Source organism: Phoxinus phoxinus, assembly GCF_949152265.1.
Source record: "Phoxinus phoxinus genome assembly, chromosome: 6".
Classification (NCBI taxonomy): domain Eukaryota; kingdom Metazoa; phylum Chordata; class Actinopteri; order Cypriniformes; family Leuciscidae; genus Phoxinus; species Phoxinus phoxinus.
Window position 1 is genome coordinate 15044337 of NC_136881.1, and position 15110 is coordinate 15059446.

At 36.6% G+C, this 15110-nt stretch overlaps 1 protein-coding gene across 1 annotated transcript in view; it reads right to left on the reverse strand.

Annotated features, from left to right (window-relative positions):
* Positions 1-731: 731 nt before the first annotated feature.
* Positions 732-15110, reverse strand: part of zcchc7 (zinc finger, CCHC domain containing 7) — a 59894-nt gene continuing 45515 nt past the window's right edge. The window contains exons 7-9 of the mRNA XM_079617325.1: positions 3317-3412; positions 1903-2020; positions 732-1821 (exon numbers count right to left, since the gene is read on the reverse strand). Coding sequence (XP_079473451.1) covers positions 1256-1821; positions 1903-2020; positions 3317-3412 — 780 coding nt within the window. The 3' untranslated portion in view covers positions 732-1255. The remainder of the gene's footprint in view (positions 1822-1902; positions 2021-3316; positions 3413-15110) is intronic.

Below are 15110 nucleotides of genomic sequence, written 5' to 3' on the forward strand. Positions count from 1 at the left end.
GTTAAGCTGGTGGGATGCTAAAATAAATGTTTTGTTGGCCCCACAACATACAGTATGTTTATACTTTACCTAAACAACCTATCTGTCTTAGTTTTCTTTTGCATACTAAGCTGGGATAGCTTAAAATGACACTTTCCCTAAAAAAAACAGGATATTCATTAAAGCTGCAATAGGTGATTCTCTACAGATTTTTTTTTTGTTATGCTGGTTGAAAGTCTCCTCATATCCTAATAGAAATCACTCTTTTAAGTGGCCTACATTTTTTTTTATATAAATATATATCGTTTGTGGAAGGCGTAGGACCATAAAATGTTCGTTCAATCAATTAATTCGGTCCGAATGAAATGAAAGCATGTGTTCCCTGTCAGTCAACGTGTGTTTGCATACCACTGCACAGCTTGTTCACGCAGACATCACACATCATCAACGCGTTCACGTGCGCTGTGCAGACAGAGAGAGAATGGCAGGCAAACAGTTGTTTATGTCTGTTATTGTAGTACTGTTACTCACTGTACTGTAAAGTTTTCTCACTGGTGAATCCAATAATGTTGTCTCTGGTCGTCTCGCTTCTTGGTCAGTGCGCGTTCATGTGTTTTGGAGGAGGCGTAGCTTTGGACGGCGATTTGCACAATCGTGATGCTTACAATGCTAACAGGCTAAAATTAGCATTTCCCAGATCACCCATCGCACCTTTGAAATAGATGTTAATACAAAAGATCTCAAACAGGATATCAAAACAAACAGACTTTAATTTAATCATGATGTTACAGAACTCCGCATGTACATAAAATAAGAGAACTCATCATGTAGAAGCAGGACACCTGTCACTAAAAAAACTGATGTTTGCTAAACCTATCGAAACGAAGCACTTTTTAATGTCAGTTTAGTGCATGAAAAACATTGTGTAATGCAGCCAAGCAATTAATAGTTCTTTTACAATTCTGTGAAAGTGAAACGCACCAAACACAGTGAATTTGCACTTTCAATATTCATTTGTTTTCCCTATTTAATTAACCTCTAAAATGTGATGTGATCCATTTTACATTCACAATATTCAACAGCACTTTAATTGTATTTGGGTAAGAGGGTCTTGATTCGCATTGATTCGGTTTCCAAGAACAATCCTAAAAAAAGCTCTAATACTGTACATGAAAACGTGGATGGAAGAAAACGGACCAAAAGCAACTAGCCAACCTGAAAAAGCCAGTATTGGTGATAGAATCATCGGAAGTCCTATTCACACGCTCTGGCATTTTTAGGAACGTTTTTTACCCTTTCTTTGTTTAATCTGAAAAAGGTTTTCATCAGATGGATACACGGAAGAATTGTTTTCTGCTTTTCGCTGTCTCTTTTTCAATTTCCTCTCCTTCTTTTTCGTTATTGTTTCCGTTTTCTTTTTATTGTTCTTTTCTATTCCAAAGGCCTTTTTCAGCTTCATATTGGCTTTCTGGGGAGACGAAAAAACCCCTGTCGAGTGAGGGCCCTTTTTGCCACCTCTAGGAAAGTCTGCATCTTCATCTAAAACTAGAACTGAAGATTTTTTCTTTTTCTTCTTTTTGGCTTCCTTCTGGCCTTGCTGTTGTGGTATAAACTTGCCTTTGGCGTGGCTCCCTGGTGTTTGTGTGTTCTGCTTGACACTCAGGTGTTGATGATGTTTGGGCGTGTGTGCGATGCGTCTCTTCGGTGTGTGCTGGTTGTTTGTGTAAGTGTTGTGTGGGTACGGAGACTGTTTGTGGCTGGTTTTTTGTTTCTTCCTGGGCGGTTGAGGGGTAGATGTAAAACCGCCTCCATCAGTGGACATCAATCCGGCATCCTGAAGATCTGTAAGAGAAGCGCATGTCCTTATATCTTTAGGTTGATCAGTGTCTATCAATTCAACTTACCAGGAAGATTCCAACAAACCTTTGGCCTTCTTTTTTAGTCTGTTCTCCCGGCTATTGATGTCCTTTGTTGTGTCATAATAAGTAATCAAGGGCAGGGTGGGATACGTCCCGTTATACATTCTCCTCTGAGAGCATTCCTGCAGAAAACACACACTTTAACACCTCATATTATTCATTACTTTCACTTTTTTCTATTTGATTATATTTTAAAATGTAATTTATTCCTGTGATTGCAAAGCTGTATTTTTCAGCATCAATTCTCCAGGTCTCAGTGTCACGTGATCCTTCAGAAATCATTCCAATATGCCGATTTGATGCTTAAAAAATATATTTTTATTATCAATGTTAAAAATGGTTATGCTACTTAATATTTTTGTGGAAGCTAATCATTTTTTTTAGGATCCTTAGATGATCAATGTTCAAAAGAACAGTATTGATTAGAATTTGTTTTGTAACAATGTAAAAGTCATTACTGTCATTTTATCAATTTAATGCACTTTTGCTAAATAAATGTAGGCTATATCTTAATAGCTATATTGTTATATCTCAAACTTTTGAACAGTAATGAATACAGTGTGTGCATAATAATTATGCAAATCGATATATCACCAAGCACATTTTACCAATTCCAAACCACATCAATCTTAATAACTGCTACTCATTTTGTATATAATCCTTTATAAGTTACACATAAATGTGAACAAGGGCTGGAGGTGGAAAAAAACACCTTATATGCACAATGTATATTGCATTATTATTAAGCAGGTTTTCCTTTACAGGATGCAGTTCTGGAAAATAGTGGCACTGGAGACTAAAGGGTTCCTGATGGTTTCACACCTAATTCTTCACCTTAATTCTTAAAGACTTTTACAGGTTATACCTTTTCTTCTCAACCTGTTTTTTGAGTGACGCTGCTGCCCCAATAAACATTTATTGTCCTTTGGTCATGGCTTAATTGTGCAATTTCTATTATTAATTGCATGTGGTTTGGAATTATTAAAATGTGCTTAGGAAAAATATATATATTTTATAATAACCATGCACACAATGTATACTTTAGTTTTAATATTGTTAGCAGAGCATTATCATGTTGTATATGTAGATAAAATAATGCCAAAAAGATTTGTACACGCATAGTAAGATTTGTGAAAAATCAAATTGCAAGAATTTAAAAAAATCTGCAGTGTATGCTTTGTAAATCATATATTTGGAAAATGTGTCAATTGGTTTAAGTGTGACAAACAGAGCAGTTTTAAATGATGAGGGGCTGGCACAGGTGTCAAGCAGGGGTTTTCATTCATTTGTGTGTGGAAATATTGTATATAAGTTTTGCTGAGGGGTTGTTGTGGTTGTTATCCATTGCAGAGAGCAAAAGTGACATCACAACATCAGCACACCCATGTGATGCCCATGGATGAGGCCGATACACTTACATGCCCAAAGTGTCCTCTCTTAGAGCAGTTATAACAGTAGGCAGGTTTCCTGCAGGCCTCTGGATCACTGGACTTGTTGAGAGGTCCCAAAGTGGTCTACAGAGAAACAAACAGAGCAAAGGGAGAATGATTACCAAATTACCAAAATAATGACACTGCCGAGATCTTTAAAAGAGAGTGTGACCGCCTCGACTGACAAAGTGGACCAAAGTACTCTGTATTTACAGTCTGTCAAAAGAAAAACAGTGAAGCAGTTCCTTCATTCACTCAGTAGTGTACCATTTCAAATAGTGGTTTTCAACCTTGACTCCAAGGCCGTCCATTTTTTTCCAAAACAATTTAGGCTTATTTATGTTTTCTCACAATTTTAAGCTTGGCATTACCAGAAAAATCTATATTCATTATAAAAAGTCATTCAAATTATATTTTATTAATTTACTTGTCTTTTCCTGATTAAAATTTTAATTTAGGCTTCATCGTATAACCCAGCTGGTTCATTAAAGAAAAATGAAAAACTGTTTTTGTTGTTTTAGCTTATTTTGCAATTAAACTTATTTTAAATAGTTAAGTCATCTTGAGGCCCTCTTGAAAGTTTGCCGAGACCCCCTGGTTGAGAACCACTGATGTAAAGGGATAATAAAATAAAACATTGTCATTATTTACTCGTACTCCTGTGTTGCAAAAACCATCTCTGCTTTTTTCCGAGTCAAACGGACAATATTGCTAATATACATTATAGTTCACTTTTGTCCATTTTTGACAGTCCCTGTCACTTTATGCTTTCATAGTGTGGAAAAGAGCAGCTGACATTCTGCGAACGTCTTGTAGCAGGATACTATGCTCATAACAAACCCTTTGTAACAAAAGCATCTACTGTGTGACAAGCAAACAAGCAGTCAGGTTAAGAAACCTCCAATTAGGGTGACATGAATTTGGGCACAACCACTACCAGAACACTCACTAAACACACACAAGAATACAACACGCTCATGTCAAGTGTGTGAATGCACCCCGGCCTCTCAGCTGTGCCCTTTGTGAGCGTGTGTATGTCAGCGGTAGCCGACTACCTGCGTTATATTACTCTACTTCACTCAATTCCTTTCACTCGGTTCTGTTATTATAAACCTCACTTACATTTCCCATCTCGCAAGTGAATGATGACCCCCATTCACTCTCTCTTTCTCCCATCATCCACTCTGTCTCCTCCTCCCACTCTTTCTCACAGACATTCATATAATCTGTATATTTTCCTTTTCTTTGAGGTGATATAAGGGAGTGATTACCGAGGGTATCAATAAATCCCAGTAATGCGCTGGTGATAAGGCCGCCTTTGGAGTGTGTGTATGTGTGTGTGTTTCTCCATCTGGTCCCGGGGAGCCCAAAGGCGTTTCACGCTCCATCGCCCTCCGTAAATACAGCACGATAAAGAGGGTAAGCTGACTGGTGCGAGCATGTTTGTGTGCGTGTGTGTGCGTCGTGCCCGAAAACTACACACATATTGTCTTTTAATGTCTCCTCAAGGGGGCGTCGAGACATACACACACTCATATACACGCATTTTCAATAAGCCAGGACACACGCGGTCCCACTACGTCATATTTTAAACATATCTTCCTCCGTTCCACACACTCTCTCTCTTCCTTTCTGTCCGTTTTCCGCTTGAGTGGTTAAAGGGTGGAGGGGTGAATGCTATTAGAACCGTTGGTCATTATCAGCTCAGCGCTGGAGACTGCTCCATCTCCATCACAAAGACACCACCGGTTACCCCCCCAGACACCCACCCTTCTCTCTCTCCGTCGCTCACTCACTCACTCTCTCTAACCCCCCAAACTCACGGCACGGTTTGCCTTCCACTGGCCTTTATTAGTAATATTTGCTAAACAAGCATCACTATTGCTCATACATAGAGTTTTGGTCAAAGCCTTTACTCTAAGTATTATACTTCAATGTAACTCGTACTGTACTGTATGTGCTATGGACATAAATTACACCTCAAATCATTAGGCTTGTTGAGGAGACATATGCTGTTACTTTTCCAAGCGATGGATTGCCTGGTGGATGCTAAAATTTGTGTGTGTGTGTGGGGGGGGGAGATCCCATAGACTTTTAAGGAGGAATCTACGAGAAACTTGGAGCCTTCTTTTGACCTGGGCCAATAAGCATCCACCCAGAACATCCTAGAAACCACCAACTTACGACGGGAATCGGAATTTATTGGTTTTAATTTGAATTTCGATTCCACAAAGCAGTTCTTTGATTCATTATTAGCCATTTCTAAATAAAAATGCTAATGAATAAAATAAAATAAACACCAAAAAAACTATTGTAGACTGTTGTAAAAATTCTGAATGTAGACTACATATAAAACAGTTCAAAAGTTTGAGGTCAGTATGTTTTTTTTTGTAATCATTTTTTATACTTTTATTCAGTTGATTGTTAAATTGATGAAAAGTGACAGTAAAAACATTTATAATGCTACAAAACGTTTCTATTTAAAATAAATGCAGTTCTTTTGAACCTTCCACAGAACAAAATATATTAAAACATAAAAATAAAAAAACATTTCCCCTCCTCAGATTTTGGGTTTATACTATTTTAAAGTGAAAAATATCATGGTTTTCACAAAAATATTAAGCAGCATAAGTTTTTTCAACATTGACAATGTTAAGAAATGTTTCTTGAGCACCAAATCAGCATACTAGAATGATTTCTAAAGGATCATGAAGATCACAATAAATTACATTTTAAAATATATTAAAATAGAAAACAGTTTTAATATATTTAAGAAATTTTAATAATATTGATAAAAAAAATATCTATTAAATGGGTGAGAATAAGACATTTCTTTAAAAACTATTTCTAAAATATTATACATTGTTTTAAAAATCTTACAAACCCTAAACATTTGAACAGTAGTGTATCTCTTTTCTACTTGGTCCCATATGAACAACCACTCAATAATTAGAAATAGACAACAATTAAATTGAAATGTTAGAAGTCTTAAGCACACATAACAGTAAACACAGTTCTTAACATTTCTGATGGCAAAATCAAAGACTTGTGGTCCAGCGAGTCAGGATCAACTCCAGCTGAGTCAGTGAATGAGTCGCTAGACGGGTTCAAACATATCTCTCATTAGATCCAACATCTTCATAACTGATTCATTAAAAAAAAAATCATCTCATACAAGTCATTTGTTCACAAACTGGACTATACTGGTTTGTTTGTTGTCACGTGCAACCAGTGAGGACAACTCAAAAGAAAGACGTCTATTATATTTCTTTTGAGTTTTTGGATTATTTGGGGGTTTCAGTTTTTTTCCCAGTAGACTTGGGAAAATTCATCATCTTCCATTTATCCAGTTTTCCACATTTCCTGCGTTTTAACTTCCCTTTCTCCACCAGTGTTTCTTATGTTCCTTCTTACTCACTACCTTCTAATCTTTATGTTGTTCTTTCGTCTCTTTGTCCTTCAACCTCTTTCTCTCTCTGTTCCTCTATACTGTACCTTCGCTATCCATCTATTCTTCTTTCTCTAAATGTTTTTCATTCTTGCTGATATCTTATGCAAATTGGTGTTTAGGAAGACTCTCCCCACCGTCACACCTACGCTGTGCCCCCTCCCCTGACCTTGAGCTTCTGTTATCACGCTCGTGCTCGAATGTGCCGGAAAAGGGAGGAAGACTGACAGGGGGGGGGGAAGAAAAAGACGACAGGGCGACCCCTCCTTCATCCGATTCTCTGTGCATAAGAGCTGCTCTGTGGCACTATTAATTACCTCTCTTTAGTGTGTGTGTATCACCTCTATCTGAAAGGATTATCGGGGCAGAGGGTGGCCTCTGATATGTTTGTGTTTCAGGGCCAAGAGTCACAGAGCATATTCTCACTCACACACTCACACACACACACACGACCTTGTGCAAAACTGAATTCATAGACCCAAATATCTGTACCACATTATTCAGTAAAAAAAGAAGAAGAAACGTTAACCTAAGTCGTGACATAAAATGTAGCATTTTTTCCACCCATAGATTTTTGGTTTATGCTATTTTAAAGAGAATTTTGTTTGTAGCTTACAACATCCCACACTACTATTGTACTATTTGGCGAGTTAACATTACATTTTAAGCAGTGACAAGTTGCATCCTACAGTGTGACATGCTATATTTCATTTGTAAAAAGTATGCAGCTTTTATGAATTTATATTTATTGAAAAACTATACTGTAAAAAAAATGTGACAGTAAATAAAGCTTAATTGGTTACCTGACCATATATGATGAAAAACTGTAAATGTTTACCATCAGATTGTATATCATTTTATTGTATTTATTGCAAGTACCATATTGCCATATAACGTACGGTGAAAAACTGTTTTAAAAAAATCCTATGTGACACTTATTATTTAAATGGTTTTGTTTCTTATACTTGTTATCAGTTATGTACATTAGGTTGTTACAATTTCTGTTTATATTTAGGTCTAATGTGTGTTACAGTCATGGTGTTTTGGTCTTTGTGTGACCCATAACACCATGGCTTTCTATTGTGTCACCTGTATTATTTTGGTGGTTTTAGCGCATTTTGAGGTAAAAGGTAGATGTTGCTATATTAACATTATATAATGTTAATATTCATTACAATGAAATATACGGTTATATATTGTCTGTATGTTAAATGTCTGACAACCAATGTTTCTTTTCTTTTTTTACAGTGTGCATGGACTATTTGCACTTGTCAATTTGCTAAAAGATTTCTAGTGAAAGCAATAAAATTAAATAAAAAAATGGAGAAAAAACATTACCACAATTAAAATTAGAAGTTTTAAAATGTAAAAAAATAAAAAATTCAGACACATTTTTTATGTCATTTATCTGGTTAAGATGTTCTCCTTTTGGGTATAAGCCTAATTAAATTAGATTCAAGTCCAACTGATTATTTTGGTCAAGGAAGAGCATTTAATGCTATATAAATTCATGTTCTGGCTTTGATTTGTTTACACTGTTCAATTAACCCAGAAACAAACGCACTCCGTCCACACTAGTGTTTTCCAAAAGTTTCTCGTCCACACTGAAATGTCGAAAAACGCTAAATTCACCTTGCTGCGCATGCGTAAAACCTCATAAACGCTCACTGAGATATTAAAGACAGAACAAGACATAAACAAGTTATGCAATTCTTCTGGCAGGATCATTTTATTGAGCAAAATATCTCACCATTCACTGATGCGCCTTAGGTTGCACTCACTCACCATTATATGTTTGGTCTAAAACGCAAGTGCTGTCCTGCAGCAAAACATGAGAGCAGTTGAGAGTACATTTTTCAATTATCTTTCCAGGACTGTGATATGAAGAGTGTGAAAAGTAGCATATCTTTAGCAACTGTGTGAAAGTGAATAGCACATAACTGGCAGTATAAACATACATATTTATCGGTTCAATATACGCCACATGACTAAACATGCACCATCATTTTCAAATACCTCCGTTTTCACAATCCACACTACAACGTGAAACCTGCGTTCTCTAATTTATTCACTTCGGAGAGCGTTTTCAAAAAGCTGTTTTCATTAATAAAAACGCTGTCTCAAGTGTAGACGGAAGGCCAAAATGGAGAGAAAAATATGTTTTCTAACGAAAACGTATTAGTGTGGACAAGACCTTACACTATCAACAAGCACCAAACACTATATTTATTAGAACCAACTACAAAAGTTTGACCAATTCAGGCTGATTTACGGACTGGTTGCAATCATGATAGGTCCGGTACGTCTGTAAGATGTCTGCTAAAGATCTGTTAATCTAGAAAGCATCTGCTGTGTACAAACATCTGATAAACGTCTTAAGCCGGGGACACATTCACTGTAAGGCTGATTATGAATGTAATTTGATACTTACGACTGATCATGCCCAAACACGCCGAGTCGCGTTCATTCGGTGTTCACAGTCGGTGTTTATAAACTGCTCCAGTCGTTGGAAACAGTCTGTAAGTGTGTTCAGTTCAGTCTTAGAATGATTCAGCTAGTTGTTAAGTGTGTCCCCGGTATTAGACAAAGCAGTTTTACATACATTGTATTGTAAATCTTAAACATCTTAAAGATGTCTTTTTAAATGTCGATATGACATCTAACAGGAAACGCCCTAGAGACGTATTGCAGATGAGCAAACACTAAAAAATACATCTTGCAGATGTAAATGCCAACATCAAATAGATGTCTCAGATATATACTTGTGCTATCAGTAAGCCAATCAGAGTGAAGTACCTATGAAGGTACTGCCTTCCCTCACACGACTTTCTGTCCATTTCTCCCCTCATGCTTCAGGACTTCTAGTATGAGAACATAGCGCTGAAGAGAGGCCAAAGAGACGCTGCCTCTCTCTGAAAGCTCATCTGCTGGTGTTGCTGTTGGACAGTGTTACAAAGATGAGTGATTTGCACAATATTTCTTCTCATATTTCATATTATTTCTTGTACTGTTGATTATTTTCTCATCCAATGTTTTTAAGAGGCACCGCCTCCCTTGCCTCCTCAAAGAAAACGGTCCCTGTGCCCACACAATCACATGTTTAAGCAAATAAAACACACATTTACTCGCACACACATTGCTCATCCTGGCAACAGTACCTCACACCTTGGCTACAGGCGGACACAACCTTAATCCTTAAACCCACATCAAATTTAAACTGTTTCCAGTGTAATCACAATTCAAACATGCACACACAGTGTAAACAGTCTTTGTGTGCTTGGTGGATTAGGGAGAGGTGGGAGATTTGGGGTGCATTTTGCATACGTAATAGAAAAATCTAGAGAGCCCCCCAGAAGGACAGGAAAGGAATGAGGGTAAATAGAAATCATAAGATATTCACCATTTTCATTCCAGAAATGCATTCAAAATATGTCAATCCACAAAAAACAACACTCATTAGATATGACTAAAGAAGAATACGAATTAAGAAACTTAAAGGGTTAATTCAACCAAAAATGTAAATTCTGTCATTAATTACTCACCCTGTTGTTGGTTTGAAAGCCGTATGACTTTTGTTCATCTTCAGAACACAAATGAAGATCTTTCTAATGAAATCTGAGAGATTTCTGTCCCTCCATTGACAGCCTACGCAACTACCACTTTCAAGCGCCAAAAAGGTAGTAAAGAGTCTAAAGACATCATTAAGGTAATCCAAATGACTCCAGTGGTTTAACCTCAATTTTATGAAGCGACGAGTGCTTTGTTTGCACAGAAAAACAAGATCACACTATATTTTAAGGTGACGTAGTTACACTGTAATTGCTCAAATAAGTACGGAGTAATATTAATTATTAATATTACTACATGCACTTATAGAGTTACGGTTAGCTTTAGGGTTATTTACTTGTAATTATGCATAATTTACTGTATTTACTATTAGGGTACTCTGTTGAAGTTTAAAACTTGGATCTGCCCAGAGTCACTCTGGATCTGCCATAACCAATCGCTAACGTTTGGTCGTGACGACTCAAACTAGTGCACAACCTCAACGTCATCGTTCTCAGCTACTCCCTCTGTTCGCTGATTGGACCGGTAAAAAATTGACCGGAGAAAACCCAAGAATATACCACAATCCCAGACGTAGTACTGAAGGAAAATGAAAATTGAGCGGAAGTACGGAGTAGGAGGGCGGAGCCAGGCTAACGTGTAACTACATCACCTTAAAATAAAGTGCTACCAAACGATTTACCATTTTATTTACTAAATGCAACAGCGTGAATACGCTTTGGAGATTAATATTTTGTAAATAAAATGGTAAATTATGTTTGTTTGTTTTTCAAATCAAGCACTCGCAGTTGCATCGCTTCATAACATTAAGGTTAAACCACTGGAGTCACATGAATTACTTTAATGATGTCTTTACTATCTTTCTGGGGTTTGCAAGTGGTAGTTGCGTAGACTGTCAATGGAGGAACAGAAAGCTCTCAGATTTCACAGAGACAGAATTTAAATTTTTGGGTGAACTATCCCTTTAAGAAACCACAAATTAGCTGTGCCTCTTGTGTGGGAGAGAAAGAGTGAGAGGACGTCAAATGGAAGCAGATCAGGGCTCAATTTGCTGGAAGAAGAGGATCCAGAACCTCACAAATTCCCATTCACATCACAATCTAATGTGTTTTAGGAAAAAATTAAGTGTAATAAATAATTAAGGGTGCACTAATATAAAAAATGCTGGTCGATACCAACAAGCTAATAATTACGATCATCTGTGGACCAATAACCAATAAATGGCTGATATTAAAATCCTATACAGGTTTTGTATCAATCGTTTCAAATGCTAAAAGTAAAATTGGGCATTACAACATTATAACGTACAGGTCGAAAATTGGATATTTAGAGATTTGCTAAAGTTTACATTTAACAGTGAAGTTAGAGGTTTTTAAAAATGTATGTTTTAAGTCAGTGTTAGCAAAGATAATCTAAAATCTAAATGTAATAATATTGGAAATGAGGATGCATATTTAAATACCCACTATATCCATCCAATATTGACTAATAAAATATATTAAATAATGTCCAAAATGGCACATCTATAACATCCCCAGTATAACCAGGGAATATACCACTTGCAATAGATTATATAAATGTCAGGTCTTGTCATTGCATGTACATATGCACTGGCATAATATTTTAATATGGCACAGAGATGACCTAAATGTATATACACAGAACCACAATCACAGGAATCAATGTATCATGCTCAAATTTTGATTGTTGATTCTTCTGCACAGCGGACAGAAAACAAGTGATGATTGACATGACAGGGCTGCAGTAGCTCAGTCTTTTCCATGCAGGTACACTGCTTTCCTGTCATGTGATTTACAAACAGATCAAAACAATCTCAATTTCTTCTACACGTAAACTGAACAATTAGTCTTAATTTTTTTCCGGCTATTTACATTAACCGCATGTAGGTTTATCTGGAAACGTATACCCCTGTGTACAAATGCTATGTCAACCCACCTGTCAACATCCTCTTATTCATGTTTGTTTCACGCCAAAATATTCCATAAATGAAAAGATGCAAAGAAATGCTATGAAGGACACTCTCTGACCCATTTCTGGTCTCAGCTGCAGACCGTTTACTCTCCCGTCTCTCTGTGTTCAGTAAGAAGTGTGTGTATACGTAGAGGCGAGAGAGGCTAACAGATAAACGTTTTTCTATTTTCATGCCAGCTCCTCTTGCTTTTGTAATTCAAATGCAGACACAGGAAACTGGCAGCCAAGAGGCACACACACACTTACACGGATGTGCGGCCATACACACACGCCTTGTAATGCTATCGACCCCTGGCCTGTCATGCAATGCCACACACACACACACACACACACACACACACACACACACCGGTCTCTCTGTGCCTGCCTTCCAACTGATAACCAGAAGCCATCGTCCAAACCAGCGGAGGAGTGAGAGACTGTGTGTGGATTTGAGAGTTTAAGAGAGAGACAGAAGGGGGAAAAAGAAAGTAAACAGGAGCGTAAGCACTGTGTTTGTATCAGTGATTGAGGAGTTTGCATCTAAAAAGGTCATAATATCATGATGAATCAAACTGCTCAAGGAAAAATTCTAATTCATATTTCACAATTCACTCCAAATGTCAAAAGACAGACGACATTAAATTTAGCTTAAATTAAGATTAATACATCATGACATGTCATATAAATGTTATCAAAATACCATAGACAATCAGAAGCTGTTGTAGAAGTGATAGAACCGATTTCAAATCTTCTTGCCGCTTTCCCATTCCCCCACCCCTTTTTCCCAATATTACCAGTTGCATTTTCACTTTCCCATAATAAAAGGCAAAAAAGCTCTTTATTTGACAGCTGGAATGAAATAATTACTTTATAAAGAAAGCCCATGCCATGTCTTTAGCTTATCTGAGTTTCAATGAAACATGAGTCAGAAGAACAAGGAAGAAGACAAGAAAGAGATGAATGAATGAATGAATATGACAAAGTGAAAACAGCACAATACTGCTACAAAACAAATGTCTACCGCAGCATTTTGAAGTTTTTCCCCCAGGTGGCGACACCACACAACATAGCATGATGACACTTATGAATCACAACGGTCAGTCCATCATCAACCAGATAGATTTAAAAGGGAGACTATTAATGAATAAAATTTATCAGCAAATGTTATATCTCGCTGGATTACAATTCACATACACATTAATACTTTTATTCAGCAATGATGTATTAAACTGACCAAAAAGTGACAGTAAAGTCAACAAAGGTCTTTTGAACTTTCTATTCGTCAAAAAATCATGAAAAAAAGATTCACGTTTCCACAAAAGTATTCAATTGAAAATTCAGCCATGCCATCACAGGAATACATAACATTGTAAAATATATTCAAAAATAGAAATCAGTTATATTAAAATATTTCACAATATTCTTGTTTTACAGTATTTTTGATCAAATAAATGCAGCTTTATAAGAGACTTTTTGCTAAAACAAAAGAATCGTACAGACCGCAAACTAAATCCTCAAATCAAGCTCACAAGCACATATTCATCCATATTAATTTCTCAATTGATTTAAATTCTTGATTTAAGTTCTTACCCTGAACTCGTGCTTTTTTGCAGACGGCTCCACAGGAATCATAGACTCTTAAAAAGCTCAGCAGCGCAACATCAACATGAGAAAGAACTGCTTTATCTGAGCGCTGTGCTTTGACATTTCCACTGAGCTGTTCCCTTGGGAGTCGAATCGATACAAATACTCGAAAAACTGTGTCAGATCCTTCTCTGTATCTCATGGACAGTGTTCCTCTTCACCATAAGAGAGAAGTTGTCGCACAAATGTCACACACACATTCATATATGTTTACCTGGCAATCAGTGGGGACACTTTTAAATAAGCATTTATGATATTGTGATCCCTACATATGACTAAGCTCTCCTTCAATGTAAGTTTATTTGTTTCGCCCATTTTATACCAGGCAAAAATCTCTTAGAAAAGTTTGAAAGCATACCATATTAATAAATAAAAAATATCTTCTGGGGACATATTACAGCCAATATTTGTCCTTGAAATATGGCTAGATCTCACAAACTCACGCACATAAGCCTAGAACACTGTTCCACTGCTGTAGTGCCTCATCTATATCAGTAGATGGTGCTGTATGTCTATCACACCAACACATATACATCTATGTAGACATTTACAAACTATATACAGTATTTGCTTCCTGTTTAAACATTTGAACAGGCCGATTCTAGCCCTTTTTATCTCCTGATGGCATAAGGTGCAACTAAATGTGCAATCTATCGGCATAACCTTTATAGTGAATAAGAAATATGAAATGTTTGTTATACGTTTTTCAGGCCATTTCTGGCTGTGGTGTCAGAATTACTGAATAAAATCACTAAAATGCTCATATCATCTCTGATGACAGCAAAACCTTTTCTTTATTAATTGTCGTTGACTTTCTTTAAAATAATGAGTTGCATGGCGCAAATCATTAACTTTGAATGCAAAAACTGTTCCTAATACATTTCACTTATACTAATGGTTCAATTAAATGTCATTACAGTGTAAAGGATTACTAGGCTGATCAGTTTGTGGAAAGGGGGGATTTTAAAAAGGAGTTTTAAAAATGGTAATTGCTCACCAACATCCTCTTAAAAGGTCTGGAATCCGTACCCCCTTCAGACCCGTAATAAAAAGCTGTTGTGCGCTGCTAAATACACCTAAACGTCACTAAATATGTGTCTTGTACAGAACATGCTTAAAACGGTATTTTAAAGGAAATTTGATTTGATT